Below are 18,264 nucleotides of genomic sequence, written 5' to 3'. Positions count from 1 at the left end.
GTGACACCCTCAAGGGGATGGGACCCCAGGCCGGGCTGCTCCTGCCCCCAGGTGCTGTGTGACTCGGCCCCCTCCCCTCCGTTGGCTGAGACCTGCAGTGTCATCTCTGCCCCGAAACCCACTGGACTGGAGCTTTGCCCCACGTGTGCTGGGGTGAGGGGTCAGCTCTAGGCAGATGGCCGTTTGGGGGCTTGGAGCCCACCAGCTCTCGGCTCCACCGAGCCCCACTCTAAACAGGACGATGTGCCAGATGATGCCCAGGCCCCTGAGTCCCCCGGGACCCTCGGGCTGGTGCATCCAGCGGAGCCCCGGCACCCGGGCTTGCGTCTCAGGGACGCAGTCCGCACCGCGCTGTGCCGGTGCGTGCCTGTCAGGGAGGTGGTCCAGGGGCGCCAGCTGCTGCCCGGGGCTCCCGCTGCCTCCGCCCCTTCTTTCAGCCATCCTCTCATTCCACGTAAAGAGCCTCACTCAGGCGGGAAGCAAGCCCACCTCCTGCCTCAGTCCTGCAGGGCAGGGCGTCATTTCTGGCTCCTCTTCCTTCTGGCTGCCACCTGGCACACCCCACCCTCTGGGTCCCACTGACCCTCCTTCCCACATCATCCAGGCCCTTGGGGACACGCCCAGAGACCTCGGAGGAGGGGGAGTGCCATCCCACCCCAGGCTGCCCAGCCTGCTCATCAGCTTCTTTCTGGTGAGGATGCTACTGCGTTTCAGCCCTGGGTTCGAGGCACATTCCAGGTGCGGCAGGATGACCCGGAGCCCACGCCTGGCGGCCAGTCTGTCCACCCTGGCCTCCGTCTCTGGAGGCTGTTTGCTGGCGGCTTGCCCAGTGCCCACCCCGTGCACCCGGGCACACAGGGCACCCTGCAGCCTCTGCAGCAAACGCGTCTTCTGTCTTCTCCACGGCTTCCCAGACTCACCTCCCTCCCATTGCAGCCGCCCCACTCCAGGAGCCGGATTGGGTTCCCCTTGCTGTGCCCTGACCCTCAAAGCCACTGCAGAGAGCCTGGTGAGTGTGTGTGTGTGTGTGAGAGACAGTGTATTGAGGTCAGAGGAGATATCACACAGTGTAGAGCATTTCAGTTCTCGAAAATCACCAGTCACACCCAAAATCCACCAATTACCCACCCCCAGGTCCGGATGTGTGTCTTCTGAATATTATAAATCACCAGGCGCCCCCAGATCGGAATGTGTGTCTTCCCCTGCCCCCCGCCCCAGCTAGGACGCACTGTGGCAGCTCTCTGTCCCTCCCCCTCCGCAGAGAGTGGCTCAGGAGCTGCGTCCCCTCCAACGTCACAGCCCACCCCCAACCCCGCAAACCATCACCGGCTCCCAGGATGGACGAGGCCAGCGCTCTGTCATCCACAAGCCCGAGGCCCCCAGCCAGCAGCCGGGGAACTGCACATCACCAGCACTTCATCCTGTCGCAGGGAACCTGCGCTTTTGTGTCACAGATGCAGCGTGATTTCTATGTGCACTTGGTAGGAAACAGAGGGCCCTCCCGCGACCCCCTCACCTGTATTCTCGCATCATGCAGACACGCCCCATGTGCAAGCCACAGGCCGGGCCTCGGGCTGGGCCAGGCGGGTGCACACATAAGCAAGCCGTGGTCCCCAAGGCGCTCAGGCCATCCTGAGGATCAGGCTGGAGAGGGTTCCAGCGCCAGGGCCAGTGCGGGGAGCACGGGGCATGGGGTGCGCCACACACACCACAGCCGGCGGGCCTCCGCCAAAGCCCAAAAGGAAGAGCGCCCACTCACGGGCGGCTGCAGGAGGAGAAGCCACTCACGGGCGGCTGCAGGAGGAGAAGCCACTCACGGGCGGCTGCAGGGGGAGAAGAAACGCTGCTCGCCAAGTGCTGGACCCGGAGGGGAGCGCTGCCCTCACGGCCTTGGCGGGCCCTCGCTGGTCTCCCTGGCTCCCTGTGCTTCTCCTGAGCCGTGTGGTTCTGCCCCTGACACCAATCTGGAGGGGGGCCCTCACACCCCCACGCAGCCGGGACTGTGGATGGGAGGCACCCCCTCCCCCCGAGCCAACCCCAAGTCTGGTCTCACTCAGCTGCTCCCTGGGGGCCTCTGACCCCCATGGACCCATCCCTTAGAGCACAATAGTCCAGAGAAGGGACTGCTCAAGGGAGGTGCCCGGAAGGCAGTTCTGAAGCGTGGGATGCAGGGCATGGAGCAGTGTTCCATCTAGGCCTAAGCGGGCCAGGCCGGAGGTACCCAGGGGCGGGTGGACCCCAGGCAGGGTGGGCCCTAGGCCCTGCATCTCTGCAAAGCAGCCCAGGCCAGCGCCCATCTCCCCCAGACCTCCCTGACACATCCCATGCAGTCCTGGCCCCAGCCTGGGTCCTGGGTCCCTCAACCCCTTGCCCCGGCCGACCCTCAGGAGCTGGGTGCTGCCTCCTGCCCCGGGCTCCTGGCGCCCCATTCAAGCCTTCCTGCTCTGTTTATTTGCACAGCCAGAAGACAAAAAACCATCGCTCTGAGTCACTCCTGTTCCCCAGTCGGCTCTGATTCATGCAGGAGGCCCACGGCGGGGACTAACCCGGCCGTTAACCTCTTGGTTTCTTTATGTCTCTACAGCAAAGGCATGTATGGTTTCGGATTGAGAATTCAGCACGGCCCGCTGCATCCGCGTGCTCGTGGGCGAGCTGCTGAGGACGGGCGGCCCGCAGGAGAGGGCCTGCCCCGGGCTTCCCCTCCTGGACACCTCAGAGCCACCTCACCCAGCAGTGATGGAAACTTACAAACATTTCAATCATCGTCCTGCAAAGGATCGGGCCATCTGACAAGGGTGGTTCCAGAATGTGCCAGAAGTATGCACCAACACAACCCCGGGTGTGAAAGAAGACAGGCTCAGAGAAAATTCGATTACGGTTCAGAATCGGAAAGGAAACGTGAGGCTCAGAGCCGGGCTCAGCCTGGGGACCCTTGGTTGGGAGGTTGCAGGTAAATTCAAACCCTAGAGAAGGCTATAAACAACCAGGCTCCAGGGTTCCAGAGAATCTGACTTGCCCAGATGGGAGGGGGTGGAAACCCACCAGCAGCACCAGCCCCTCCTTGGGTCCTGAATGTGTGAGGTTCATCCCCGAAGGCCAGGAGCGAGGGGTGAGCGATTTCTGTCTTGAGTCCCAGTGATCGGTGAACATAAGCGCCCCCAGAAGGGAAAGTGGTCCTCTCTGGGTCCCTCTGAGTCTGGATTAGGGGGACTGCCTGTTCACTAGTATCTTCTCCACTTGCTTCTATTAACACAAATCTGAAGTGGTTCATGATTTAGACCAGATATCTCCCAGAACAGAGAGACAAACAGAAAAGAAAGACGAATGAGGAGGCTGAACCCAAACCGAGGGCGGGGGCGACCACGGGGGCAGAGGATGAGCTAAGCGCCCGTGCTGATCTGTCTGGGAGATAAAGGGCGGAAAACGGAAAGATGCCCACCCCCTGCTCCCCACAAGCTGGTCCAGGGTTCTGCTAGGGAGCCCAGCTGGGCCAGGTTGGCCGGTTCCGGGAGAAGACATCGGATAATCACGGCATTAAAGGCACTGCGGTGTGAACACAGAGGACCAGGGACAGGACGGGGAGCAGGGATCGCAGAAGATGCAGAAACTATCTCGGAGTTACTTCCAGAGCAACCGAAGCTGTGACTTGGAGAGGAAGCTCCAGGAGGGCAGGTCTGTGGGAGGGCAGAGGGCTTCACCGGGGGACTGGGGTGGGAGGGCGAACAGAGTCTGGAGGAAGGGGCGCTTGGGATGAGCCCTCCACTCTCTCTCAAAAAGTCCCAGTGGCTTTTCTCAAACTGCATAAGAGATACACGGCATTTGCGGGAAATTTGGGAAATAAAGGAAAGCAATACAAATAAGGAGGAGAGTTCGAGGCTCTTCCGTTGATTCTAGTCCGCAGACATCTGTCCTTAACCTTTCTCTGGACAACGACACCCAGGCGAGCACACACACTGACTCTCCAACCTGCGATCGTGTCGGGTCTGTGCCTGTTTCCCTCCCATCATTACATCTCTGCTGAGAGGTGAAGCCAAGTGAAAGCCGCTCAGTTGTGCCCAACTCTTTGCGACCCCATGGACTATACAGTCCATGGAATTCTCCAGGCCAGGATACTGGAGCCAGTGGCTGTTTCCTTCTCCAGGGGATCGTCCCAACCCAGGGATTGAACCCAGGTCTCCTCCACTGCAGGCGAATTCTTTACCAGCTGAGCCACCAGGGAAGCCCTACATATCTGCAGACGCCACAAAATTTGCTGACTGTATAGTGTTCCAGCACAGGGATAAACCACTTATTCAACAGCTTCCCAGGACACTCCCTAGTGTTAGCAAAGCTGATAAGAGTGTCTTTGTTGCAAGACAGAGCCGCAGTGATTCACTCAAGATAACTCCTGAAAGTGGATTTGCTCCATGCAAGCCGCTTTCCAATTTTTCAGTCTTTTTTACCTACTGTCAAAACCTCTTAGAAAGATTTTACAATTTATCTTCTCCCTGGCAGGGACAGAGGCCCTGGCTCCTCACAGTTTCCTCAATAATGGGAATTGTCATCATATATTATATATATTATTATATAATAAATAAATAAATAATAAATTATATAATGCATAAAATATATAATAAAATGTATAAAAAGCAGAAAATCCACTTTAATATAAAGTCATGTCCTCTTATTTTGAGTTTCTTGGCTACTGTTGAGGTTCAACACTTTTTTATGTGTACTGGGCAACTGAATTTCCTCTTTTATAAATTCATATATTTTGCCCTTATTTTCTGCTGGGTAATTATCTTTTCTCTCATGGATCTTTAAGGGTTCTTTGTCTTGTTAAGAATATTGATTCATTATGAAACAGATTGTAAATACTTCCCAGGTCCTTTCAAAACTCTGGATGTCCTAGTCCTTTGGTGCTTGGAAGTTTAATTTTTTAGACTTTTTCTCTGTGACTTGTTTGCTGTTCCCGGACGAAGCTCTGAACGCAGGAGCCAGGCTGTGAAGGCTCCATCAGCAGTGCCTTCAGCTCCCTCCGTGTCCCGTCAGACTCTGGGGTGGGTGCACCCCCGGGTGGGGGGCATGCGTGTCAGGGATTCCTGCCGAACAGAACCGTGGACCTTGATGGGACAAACCGCGCTCACTGTGTCCCCGCGGATTCACCGGGAGGCCCAATTTGGTGGCAGACGTTTTCACAGAGAGGTTGGGTGACGCCTGACCAGCTCTGGGCACAGTGGGAGGACGAGGTGGATAGAGGGTGCTCCCCGCTGTGGGCATCCAAGGGTATCAGCTTAGCACCCATCCCCCTGATGGTACAGGGCTAGCCAAAAATTTCATTCGGGATTTTCTGTAACGTCTTGTGGAAAAACCCGAATGAACGTTTTGGCCAACCTGATATCTCTGACTCGATGGGATCACCGACGAGATGGACATGGGTTTGGGTGAACTCCAGGAGTTGGTGATGGACAGGGAGTCCTGGCACGCTGCGGTCCATGGGGTCACAAAGAGTCAGACACGACCGAGAGACTGAACTGAACTGATATTTCTGAACCCAGCTGGAGGAAGGATGGAGACCCCCCCCAACCCTGGATAGTGCCCTCCCTGCAGTGCTGGCCCGGCGTCCACAGAGTGGCCCCCAGGGGAACACGGCGAGCCCCCAGCTCAGTCGTTCAGGGCAGAGGTGGTGGGACAGCAGAGCAGTGTCCCCAGGCACCGCGGCGCTGGAGCGCATGTGTGCACGGTGCCCTCGTGAATCAAAGCTCACGCCCTCGGCATCCGGGCTCCGTGCTCGCACCTGCAGGAGGAAACACGCTGCAGGGAGGCATCGGGGTCCCCGGATGCATCTGGCTTGTGGGGGCCCCGGGTTCTGGTCAGGGAACCAAACCACTTAGCTTGGGGAGCCGGCGGGCAGCCGGGGTCCTGCCTTGAGTCTCCATGTGAGTCCTCGCGGAGCAGCTCGGGGGGATCTGTCTGCCTCCCTTCTTCCCCTCCTGGTGGCTCTCTTTTCTGGGGGGCGGGTGTAGGGACCAGGAAGGGGGGAACAGCAGCAGTGTCTCTGCTTGCACCCCTCCTGGGGAGAGTCTTCTCCCTCAGCTGCCAGCTCTCCTGGGCCCTCTCGTCTGGATTCTCCAAACCCTGCCCGTGAGCCCAGCCCCACCTGCGGGGTTTCTGCAAGCAAGTCAACGTGTGGACTGGGTGACACCACGAAGGCAGTGGTGTCTTTAGAAACGGACCTGAACCCCGGCAGAGGAAGCCCCAGGTGAGCATGCGTCCTCCAGCCCTCTCAGCGGGTCCCTGGGGCGGTGGCCAGGAAGCAGGTGAGGGGTGAATGCATTCACAAGGGCACCATGCCCATTGGCAGCCTGGCACTGCTGTGCCCGGGGACACTGCTCTGCTGTCCGAGCGCCTCTGTTCAGAGCACTTGAACCAGGGTCTCGCTGCATCCCCCTGGGTGCCATACCCTGTGGACACCAGGGCAACACTCGAGGGAGGACAGCGGACACACATCAGCGAGGGAAGGAGAGACGACCCCCCAGCTGGCCCTGAACGATGTCCTGCCCGCTCCTCCCCTTGTCCCTCTCTCTGCGGGCAGCCCCCAAGAGGCTGGTCACACGTCCACTCTGCACTGGGCCAGGGTCCCGGCCCTGAGAAAGGCGACTTTGGAGAAAGAGAGGGATTCACCCACAAGAGCAGCTCAGGGCCTGAGGCCCCCTTCTCAGGAATCGCCACATCAGGACAGCCACAGAATCCGTCCCCTTTGAGCCTGCGAACTGGACTGAAATGGTCTGATGAGTGGGTGGGCCCTGGGCTTTGGGGAGCCCAGTGTTGGATGCAACAGGCTCCAGGGATTCTGGGCCAGCCACTCGCATGGGTGTGGAAGATGCTTCTGCTCTGGTCCATTGGGCCGCCAGCCAGCAGGGCAGAACCCTGGGGCCACTCACTCCCCTGCCCCCTGCCCCCCAACCCCAGCACCCGGCCCCCAAGCAGAGGCTTCTAAAGGTACAATCGACAGGCTGCCAAGTGTGCTGTCAGAATTGTTAGAGGAGCCTTTCTGATGAAGATGTAAAAGAGAGATTTCGAAAGGAAAACGCTTTTAGGCTGCACAGCTGACGAGATGAGAAGCCTCTGATAAGGCCTGAACCACGTGGACCAGCAGATAACATCTTGGGAAAGTGGACGAAAGCAGACGGTCTAGCCCACCTCCACCCTCGAGGCTTATTGGTCACCAGAGAGGCCCATGGTCTGACTCATAGGGGTTTTTTTGGTGCTAAAATACACATAATATACAATTTATCATTTCAACCATTTTAAAGTATACAATCCAATAGAATTTCACTCTGTTGTACAAACATCACCATGATCGAGTTCCAGACCTTTTCCATCACCCCAAATAGCAATCCCACACCCGTGGAGCAGTCCCATCCCAGCCCGCCCCCACCCAGCCCTGGTCCCCGGCAACCACGGATCGGCTTTTGCTTATTCCAGATATTTCATACAAATGGAGTCACACACTTTCCGGTCATTTGTGTCTGAGTTCTTTAAGTCAGCATAAAATGTTTCCAAGGTCCGCCTGTGTTGTATGAACAGCCTGAGTCAGAGCGCCGTTCCCTCGGCCGAGTAATACTCCACTCGACAGACAGAGCACAGCACGCTGACCCCCCTCAGCTGGTGGACGTCTGTATCGCCTCCCCCTCTGGCCGCTGCACGCAGTACTGCTGTGAACATTAGTGAACACTTCGGTCTGAACACCTGCTTTCTATTCTTTGGTGTATACACCCAGGAGGAAACGGCTGGGTCCTACTGGCTCTTGGAATGTTGATAACCACAGAGCTATCTGCACCTTACTCCGCCTTTTTAGAGACAAGAAGACTGAGTCCCAGCGAGGCTATGACATGCCTCAGCCCAGAACTGTAGGCCTGAGAGCAGGAAAGCGGTGCCCACTGCATGGCCACTTCCGAGGAAGTCCTACTCAGACGCTCCCTCCCTTAGACACAGGACAATGGGCTTCCCCCAACAGATTCACTTGGAGACCTAACCTGCTCCCACAAGAGCAAAGCCTTTGCTTTCTAATTATAGTCTCCCCAAATAGAAAAAGGCCATGTCAGAGGAGTTCTTTCTAAGGGAAAGAATTACAGATGGTTTAGTCCAGAAACGGTATTTTCACTGAAGAGCAAAACACATTGTGGAGAGACACGGTGACCACATACAGTCACGGACATTTAAAGCCCTCAGAATTCATGAATATCTGCTTCACCCTGTGAAGCGTCAAGCAGAAGAGAGCTCAGCATGTGAAGGAGACACACCAGCTTTGCCTTCTGTGTCCTCACGTCCCCTTTGCCTCTTTCTGGTTAGAAAAAGTGAGATTATGTGATTAACACTGAATGACACTCGCCGTCACTTTCAAAAAATACACCACACGAGCAGATGGTCTAAGAGCGTGCTTCATAGACTCTGACACGGACACGCTGCCAGGGACAAGCCAGGAGGTGAGCTCCGTCGTCCGTGCAAGTAACACTTTATCACCGTCAGGAGCCTGGCCACTCCAGCAGAAGGACACTTCACGAGATGGACAGTGTGGTCGCTCGGCTTCTCTCGGCAAAGCCAGGCTTGTCTGTTTCCCCCGAAACCCTCGGAGGTGGGCAAGTGTCTTTAGATGAGGGGGAGCTTGAAAGTGAAATTTGACGGAGGGGCTGGATCCCCAGGAGAAGGAAATAAATGCTGAGTTCCCGGTGCCTCCGGTTAACCTTGGCAAAAACCGAGCCATACTGGGCTCACGCTCAGGCATCCGTCCGCATGACCTGAGGGTGGATCAGGAGCAGGTCCAAGACCCGTCCAGTCCAGCTGAGCACTGCAGAGATCCGCATTGTGGAGACCGCCACCTGGGGTCCCCACCCCTAGGCGGAGGGACCACCCTGGCCACAGAGCTCTCAGGGACCTCTGCTTTCTCGGGCACCAGAGGCACCCAGGGATGGGGGCAGGGTCCTGCAGTCGGGGGCCACCTCTGGGACACCTCTGATGCCGTCTGGGGTGATGCTGAGCTCTGGGGGCACGTGGCAGGTGAAGGCTCTTCAGGTCTTCATTTAGAGGCCCTGCAACCTCTGGCCTGGGGTGTCATCCCAGCAGGGCTGAGGGGGCCCTATTGGATTTTACAAAGTGCCACCTTCTGGGAAGACCAGGAGGGTGTGGCTCTGATAAACCACTCTTTTCTAGGTTCCTGAGGGAGCCTGGGGGGTGGGGGGGTGGGGGGGTGGCGATGGGTCTGCAGGGACCAGCAGAGGGAGGTCCAGCTTCTGTTTCCTTCCTAAGGGGCCTCAATCCTCTCGATCGCCCTATTTTCATGTGAAATTCTCCACACACCACTTTTCCTATTCACACCTTCGCCTTCTCTTTTACTCTGCCACTCCTGAAGAAGTTACCTTTGTCGTGTTATAAAGCTCTAAGTGATTGGCTCAAGCTTACAGCATCACTGGAGATGCGTACAAACACTGAATTACTCAGATACAATTGTTCAATGTGATAAAACAAAAGTGGATGTAGACAATAGCGATCTTTGAAATAAGCGGATAAATATATCATAGTCCCTGCTTTTTGCTTACTGTTTAATTAAAAGAGAATCTCTATCCTCAAAAAATTGTCTTAAAGAGACTTCTGGAACTGGCAATAATTCAACATCCAGCAAAACAGCCTTGACGTAATTTCGCCCTTAGATACCTGACTGTGTGGACTCTTGACACGAGAGGGAGGTAAGTGGAGATCCCGTGCAGCGCTGACACGGGCTCCACGGAATCCCAGCCCCGCACGCTCCCACTGGTGGGATCACCATGTGGTCCATGCAGTTCTGGCCGGCTGAAGCAGGTCATTTTACACAAGAGAAATCAACAAAACAGGACACAGCACGCTTCCTGGGGTACAGATCTCCACTGGGGGACTTCCAGTATCAGTGAAGCAATTTTCCTAGAAAATGTGAGCAACAATCGCTAAGGAGAAGGAGTCGCCAAGCACAGGGGTGTGTGTGGCGGGGGCGGGGGGATCTGGCTGCAGATCTATGGCTGAGCCCACTGGACTTCCAGAACACCCGGGACTGCTCAACTCGGAGAACCTGAGGTGCACGCTTATTCCCTGTGCCCGAGCGTGAGACTGTGGGGATGTGATGATGGCCTTCGCACTCCTCCTGTCTCACCTGCTATGATACAAAACCTTTATGTGGACTCCAGTCAATAATCGTGATAGATTTCAGCTAAAGAATAAGCATAAGAAAGGGTGTGGGGTTGTGGGGGTCGGGGAGGGGGAGGAGCTGAAGAAGAAATGCTCACGAGACAAAGAAAAAATGTACAAAGGACCAAGTCTGTCTCAGGTTCCACCTGCGCACACAGATACCATGAAAGAGGACAGCCGCTTGGCTGTTTGCATCCTGAAGACTTTGAACAGTTTAGGCCCCAGCGTATAGTATGCAGTTTGGAATGATTTAAATTCAGGAAAATTAATCTTCAGGGAAGACATTATTTGTCAGTTGAACCAAATTATGTGAACAGAGTGGTTCCATCCCTGAATCAGGAAGATCCCCTGGAGGAGGGCACGGCAACCCACTGCAGTATCCCTGCCTGGAGAATCCCATGGACAGAAGAGCCTGGCGCTACAGTCCACTGAGCTGCCAAGAGTCAGACACGACTGAAGCGACTTAGCACGCACAGATGCATGTGAACAGAGATGTGTTGATGCTCAACCTGAGACAGAAAATAAGGACTCTTCCTCCCTCCTTTCCTCTCCAATTTGCAGTGAGGCAGGCATTTCCCAAAGAAACAGTCAGCGCCTGTGTGTTGGTCAAGGTGGTCTCATTAAGAACAGGGCTTTCAATGTGACCGGCCCTCCGGAAGTGACCCAGTAAGGATCGATCCTGCTAACGCTGCGGCGAGCTCGCCTTGTTCTTCCTCCATGGACTTGAGTGTCCGAGATCGGAAAAGACACGAGCAGGGAGCAGGCACTTCTGCACCCACGGGGCCAGCAAGTCAAACAAAGCAAACAGCTTTTGACTTCTGATCCCACTGCACTCCCTGCAAACGAATCTACTTCAGGGACTGAGATTAATGAAGGGAAATAGCAGCTCAATGTCCATTTCTGGGTTTCCTGATTGAAAGAGCACGCTGCCTGCTCGCGTTCTGACTTCCAGGATGCTAAATTAACGCGGAACACACAAAGAAACCCACCGCGACAGCCGAGTCAGAGACGGTAAACCACAGGCCTGTGTTTTCTTTCAGGGAGTTTGTTTATTTCACAAGCTGTCCCTCACGAAGCCCTCACTTGTCTCTGGAGCAGGCAAACGTCTCCTGACTCTCTAAGGAGAGGGAGACTCTCAGAGAGACTGTAACAGAAAGGCCACTGTGACATTTTATTTGTACAGCCACAGAAGACCACAGGAACAACAAAAGCTGGGGCATCTGTTCTCCACGGGGAGGCGGAGAAATGCTGCCCGCGCCTCCTTCTCCAAGCACAAGGCGAAACGCCCACCCTCAGGTTTCCTTCTGAGTTGCTCTGCCTGACTCTCCAGAGAGACTCTGGCTGTGACCCCGCCAGAAACCTCAGCCCCTGAGGTTGGGGTTGGATGTTTGGTCACCATCAAAGGGTTAATACGAATTAAGGTCTTTGCCCAAATCTTTCCTGCCAGTCATATGCCAGATGTGCATGTCCAGAAAACCAAATGCAAACTCTCCATCATAAACAGTGAGAAAAAGGAATTTAATGTCAGACGACTCAGGTGACCATTCCTCCCACCCCAAAGATGCAGGTGGCTATTTTCAAGGCTGAATATAAGCTAGAAAGAAAGGAGTATTTTTCAGAATAACCGAATTTGATGGCTTAAAGCTCGTTGGATTCAACCCCGCCCTTCATTCAACCGACGGGAAATTCTGGTCTAAAGAAAGGAGAGACGTGCCCAGTTTTAGAGGCACCGCTCTTAGGATGGGAAAAGTGAAATGACCATTCCACAGGAGCTGTCACGAGAAGCTGGGTCATCTTAGTCTTTCCCTGATCAAGTAACAGGAAAACAAAATGATGGGAAGAAACTGAGCAATAAATAACAGCCTCCACAGACACCATGCCTCAACTCTCCCAGTCAGGTCCCTTCTTACACATAATCACAGGATCATATTATTCTGAACGAGAGAGTTGTGGATAAAATAATACAGATATTCAAAGCACGAAAGACATTGTTTTGATTCAAAATGACTCTCTTTTCAACTAACCATGAAACATTTCTCTTATGTCGGAATAAAGTTACATGTTGACTTTTCCAATTTCTGATTTGAGTCTGCTCTTAGCGTGACAACTGCTAGCAATCGCGGGAGAAAAATCCCACCGTGCCTTAGTTGACATCAGCATGAAAATCATACTGTTAATGTCACCGTGTCTCACTCCAAAACAAACATTAAATTAAAGCTCATTTAATACAACTAAATTGCATTCAAAGACTTACTACTGAACCTACACACAAAATATGTCCCTATTAACAACAAACAAACCCTAATGTAAAATAAACATGACTGAGTTTAGGATTTGATACCTGTCTGTCTTTCTTTTTCTCTGTCTGTCTGTCTCTCTGGGTCTCTCTGTTTCTCTCTCTCTCTCTCTCCCCACCCCTCAACTGTGTATGACTCCAAATACTAACATTTCAATCTATCCACTTCCTGGATGAATAATTTGATAAGTCATTGCCTTTAGAACAGTTGCATGTGTGAGAGAGAAATGTAAGTAAGTCAATATAGACAGTTATCTTACAAGCAAATGTCATCAGTTTCAGACTTAGTATCTTCCAAGGAAATGTGTCAGTTTCGATGAATATTTCCTAAAATTCCTCTGAAAAATATATTCTTGATTAGCATAGGAATAAATATATGGATTGGTATTTCTCCTTCAGATTTCTAGGATTTTACTCTTTGTTTCTGAATGATAAGGAACCACTTCTAAATAGTTACATGTTGAAAATATGAGCAGTCCCCTTATATTCTGAAAAGTGCAATAATGCTAATGACATCAGGAAAAAAGCTCAAAGCGTATTTTTGGCTTATTACTCTGAGATGGGTATAATCCTTCCTTATATAATTTGCTCATTTGAAAGAAACTTTTAAAATTCTTGTGGAGTATCTTTTCTTTTGTTTTAAAGTGTTTTTAATTGGGGCATTTTTTACAGCCTTAATTGAACTTGTTACAATTTGCTTCTGTTGTTACACTTGGTGTTTTGACCATGAAGCACATGGGGTCTTAACTCCCCGACCAGGAGTGGAACCTACACCCCCCTGCATTGGAAGGCAAAGTGTTAACCACTGGACTGCCAGGGAAGTCCCCTGGAATATCTTTTCTTTCAAACTTTTTATTTTGAGACAATATTAGATTCACATGACGTTGTAGGAAATAATACACAGAGATTCTTTTACATTCTTCATTCCCTTTCCCCCAGTGTAACATCTCAAAAAACTATATACAATATCACAATCAGGAGACTCACACTGATACACTCTCCATATCTTACATAGATTTCGCCAGTTTTACATGTACCCATGTGTGTGTGTGTGTGTGTGTGTGTGTGCGCACACACGTTGTGTGCATATTTCATCCTACACAGTTTTATCACATATGTAGACTCAGGTGACCATGTAAAATATGCTTTTAGGCAGTTTCTGCTTTTAGTGTTCCATCTTGGCTTTACTTTTGAGTGCATCCATGTCCGTCTCCCTCAGTTTCTATGTCTACTTTATGGCTCTCTCTGTATCTTGGCTACGCTAACTTAGTCATCTCTTCTTTGAATTTTATTGCCTCATCCATGAACTCTTTCTCGCAGAAGGCTTTGTTTTTGGTTTGCTTTTTGCAGCACATTTATCCTTTCCCAGGACAAGACACAAACATAAACAGACATTCCAGCATACATTCACAGGGTTTTTTAAGACACCAGTGAGAATAGATTAATATAAATACTAAGCTTAAAAACTGTCATAAAAGTTCAGCCTTTAAAATTGGCTTATTAAAATATTTGTTTTTTTAAAGCCCAGATTTAAACTGCAGTTATGAGTTATAGTACTCCACTCAGAAAGAGTTTACTTTATGATCTTTCTGCCAGGCGAAAGGGATCTGGCATCTCTGCCGTCTGTCCAAAATATAGAGAAGCAACGAGCATGAAAACTCAATTCTTTCAGGCTCAAGACTTGTCTGAAAAGAGTACAGCCCTCAGAAAACCTCAATAAAGTACTACATTTCAAATGACCTCAAACAGCCACTCTCAAAGTCCCAAGCTTCCAGCCCCCACTCTGGCCAGATGGGCAGCGAGACCTGCTTCCTGCAAGATGGAAAGAGTAACTACAGACATTTAAGGGAACAATATCCAGAAAGGGAGGTCAGCCCTACATCAGATCTTTTCAATGGGTGTTTTATAACAAAATGTTGCCTATATTTCAAGTAGCTGGGTCATTCATTCTACTTCTTCCCGTGACCAAGCAAAAGGTCGATTAGGGTTCTGCATTTCCATTCTCCACAGGCAATTCATTTTCTTTCGAGACCAGCTAGCATTCCGAATGTAGCTGTTGACAGGTATCTCCAAGAAGTCAGTTTTCTGAAGAGAGGAAAAGGCTTACATGTATTGGATGGTTAGAGGGTCACCCTCCGTTCTCCAAAGTAACTAAAAGTTCTTAGGGAAACAAAGCTAGTATGTTGAGAGTAGGGACCTATGGGAAACCTGCACATGGTGCTGAAGTTAGAGAGATGTCTTCTTTATCCACAAAGCACGGAACAGGAAAAATGTCCAGTAAGTAGCCACCTCACCCAGGTGCCTCTGACCATGCACTGGGACTCTGGCATTTATTGAGAAAACGGAAAACTCCTTTAGAGATTTTCTGCTTAGATGAACGCAGATGACTGTCCAAAGACACCTGATTTATTGTGTATTTGCATTTTTAAATACCAGGCCAAAGAAGAAGGTCAGGATAAACGTTAGCACCAGCCAAACTCAACATTTCCTGTGTCTCTTTGTACTAAGGGACAGTTTCGGCTTTTAATAGCATTGCTGCTCATCTCAACACAGACTTTCTCATGTATCTCAGCAGACACTAAAATCGCATACCTCTGATGGGAAGGTCTAGAAAGTCTTTACTAATACATATGCCTATGTTTTAACATCAACATAACCTATGTAGCAACATTTGCAGGAAATCAAACCAATTATGCCTGTATCTACACTCATACAGACGAACGGGTTAAAAACGGAAAGAAAGCAAAAGTTGGTCGAACACGCCTGATAAAAAAAACACGGCAAGTCCAAAATCATCCGTGTGTCAGCAATTTTCACATTTCCCTTCTCGTCCTGTACACTGTGGGCATCTGTCTACTAAGGAAACTGCTTTATCAGACCTAGTCAGTTACACTCAAGTATATAAAAGTAAATAGTGGGTCCCACAAAGATCATTTGCTCTCCAGCTAAATGTGTTTCTCTCTTACATTTTGCAGATTTTCCCCCGAGCAAACTCTTTAACGCTTTTCGTTTATTCATTACAAATAATACCTTTCATTGCGTATATTGTTCAGTTGTGATCTATGTCTGATAAGTTTCAGGAATGCAATTCTTTTTAAGTGAATTTTAAATGATCCTAAGAAATTCTTGCATTAAGGTAATACCTCTTGCTTTTGCTTTCAATAATTTTCTGGAGGGAAGCCTTAATGATAATTGTGTTGACATTTTCCTTAAACAAGGCTATATATGTGTACATTTGAAAAAGATGACCTTCCTCATCTGTTTGTTCTTATTTTAGATGTGCTATAAACTATGCATGGTGGAAAGGGTAAATGGAATTAACTAATGGACGCTCATAATTTAGGCAGCAAAAACCAGAATTAATGTATTATCCCACTGTAGCATTTTAGTACTCGCCAATCCAAACTTTCTTTCCTGGGAAAATATGTGATTGAGACATTTTCCATCTGCTTTCGACAGAGATCGGAGAAGATCCCCCTAAGTGACTCTCTACTAAAAATTCTTCCAAACAAACAAAAAAAAAGCCTATAAAATAATTATTATCTTAGGGGCCTATTTCACAAATGAATGTTCCATGGCACAGAAATAAAAACTAAAAAAAAAAGAAGAAAAAGAAATAAAATCCACCTGTGCTAGAGGAGCTTTTCCTCTCCACAGCAAAAACATGTGCATATATCATAGAGCACATAGGAAAGAAGTGGATATGCTTGGGAGAGTGGGCGGCTGCACGCCCGTGATTAATCTAAATTCCTTCTGTGTGAAGTGGAGACGTGAAGAAAAACACTGCAAGATGAGCAGGAAAGTCCAACAGACCAAGGAGGGAGGGATTTTTAACTGGGCCCTCTCCCCACCAAAAATCGTGAGCCCTTCCTTTCATCGCCCGAGAGACAGCCACGGTCACAGAGCCTTCTGGAAGGGACAGAACAGCATCTCCGCGGTTAGGGAAGGTCTGAGGGTCTCCAGAAGTGTCTGGTGAAAGGGGGCCGGCGCGGGACACCCCGAGCGCTCCCCTAGAGAAAGCGGGGACTCGCCGGGCTCGGCGGCTGCACTCCGCCGGCTCCCGCGCAGGCCCCCGCTGCACCGCCTCGCCTCCCTTTCTCCTCGCAAACCTGTTTCCCAGCCTGGACCCTTCGGACCGAATGCTCGGCCCCCATCCAGACTCTCGAGGGTCAAAGCTGGGGCCAGAGCCCGCCAGCTCCGAAGTCCACTCCACCTGCCTGCTGGCAGCCGGGGTTCCCCGTGGCGATGTCTGCCTCCGGCCTCCACGCTCGGGTCTCCGCGCCTCCGCCTCGGCCCTGTCCTCCGCCTTTCCGATGCGGACGGTCCTCAGCTCCCGTGCTGCACCGGCCCCGGCGCCGCCCGCGCGGGGCAGGGTCCTCCGGCTTTCCCCAGGCCAACAGAGGCGCCGCCGGTCCGCGCCTCTGCGCCCACCCGGGCAGCCAGGGCGCCGACGGCCGGGTCCCCGAGGCGCGGGCCGGGGTACGTGCACGAGCAGCCAAGGAGATCTGGGTGTCCGCACGACGAAAGCGCGCTGCCTCTCCCCGGGAACCGGGCAAAGCACCGTCAGGCCCGGCAACTTCGCGGGCGGCCTCAGCTCCGAGGGACGCAAAGAACAACTGGTCCTCAGCCCTTTGCCCCAGGCCGGCTCCAGGCAGTTCTGATGTCCATTCCCCCGACGGTCAACCACAGACCTTTACCCACCATTCCCACAGCACCAAGGATGGAAAATAACGACTGTCACCAGTCCGCCCGTTCCCGACCGATACCCTGCCTGGGAGCTTGCCCCAAACCACAGGGGTGCCCCTGGGACCTGGCAGCTTCCCGACCAACCCCCATCTCTGGCTAGGAGGAAAGGCGCACCCCATCCTCGCAGCCGCGGCCTGCGGGCCTGCGCCCACCGCGCGCGCAGCACCTACCCTGGCGCGCCGGTCCGGACGTGGGTGGCGCGGCGCTAGTGGGAGGCGGACATGGACCACGCGCCCTCCATGCGCCACACGGAGAAGGCGTAGCTGAGGCGCTCATGGGCCACGTAGCTGCAGCTGGTCATCTTATTGTCCATCTCGTCGCTCTGCAGGACCTGGTAGAGGAAGTCTATGTACCTGGCGGCCAGCTTGAGCGTCTGGATCTTGCTGAGCTTGTCCGAGGGCAGCGTGGGGATGATCTTGCGCAGCGCGGCGAAGGCCTCGTTGAGCGACTGAGTGCGCTGGCGCTCGCGCACGTTGGCCAGGATGCGCTGGCTCTGCAGCTCCTCGAAGGACTGCGCGCTCGGGCTGCCCTTCTTGCCGCGCTTGCCGGGGGTCGGGCTGCCATCTTCGCTCGACTTCTTGCTGTAGCGCCGTTTCCGGCCGAAGCGCTTGGGCTGCCGCTCGAGCTCCTCCTCGCTGGTGCCCAGGCTGTCCACGGGGGACACGGGCGAGCTGGAGCCCTCCTCCATGGCGCCCGCCCGGCGCGCGAGGGGCTGGGGGCGCCGGGCGCAGAGCGCGCGCCGCTGGCCAAGCCCGCGGTCGCCGAGCACACGCTCCCCGAGTTGCTCGAAAGGCTCTGATTTCAAGGCCGGCTTGTGCAAAACCGAGGTCTCCGGGAGAGGAAGTTATTCTAACTTTTTTGGAAACCCTAGCCGGGCTGGGTTGCTAAATAGTTGTCAGTAGCGAGGGCGGCGCGCTGATTGGTCGCCGCGACCGGGGGCAGGACGAGTTCTGGGGCCTCCGCCGGCCGCCCCCGCCCCCCGGCGCGGCACTTTCAGTTTTGCCTCCCCCTTCGGCCCCGGCCGC

General features: G+C 52.8%; 1 protein-coding gene across 1 annotated transcript in view; it reads right to left on the bottom strand.

Moving 5' to 3' along the window:
• Nucleotides 1-18,062, bottom strand: part of TWIST2 (twist family bHLH transcription factor 2) — a 52,260-nt gene extending 34,198 nt beyond the window's left edge. Inside the window, 1 exon segment of the mRNA NM_001083748.1 lies at nt 17,410-18,062. Within this exon segment, the coding sequence (NP_001077217.1) occupies nt 17,445-17,927 (483 nt within the window). The 5' untranslated portion in view covers nt 17,928-18,062 and the 3' untranslated portion in view covers nt 17,410-17,444.
• Nucleotides 18,063-18,264: the final 202 nt, after the last annotated feature.

The sequence above is a fragment of the Bos taurus genome, chromosome 3 (assembly GCF_002263795.3).
Source record: "Bos taurus isolate L1 Dominette 01449 registration number 42190680 breed Hereford chromosome 3, ARS-UCD2.0, whole genome shotgun sequence".
Lineage (NCBI taxonomy): Eukaryota > Metazoa > Chordata > Mammalia > Artiodactyla > Bovidae > Bos > Bos taurus.
Note: the sequence above shows the minus strand (reverse complement) of the source record. Positions and strands in the feature narration are given on the sequence as shown.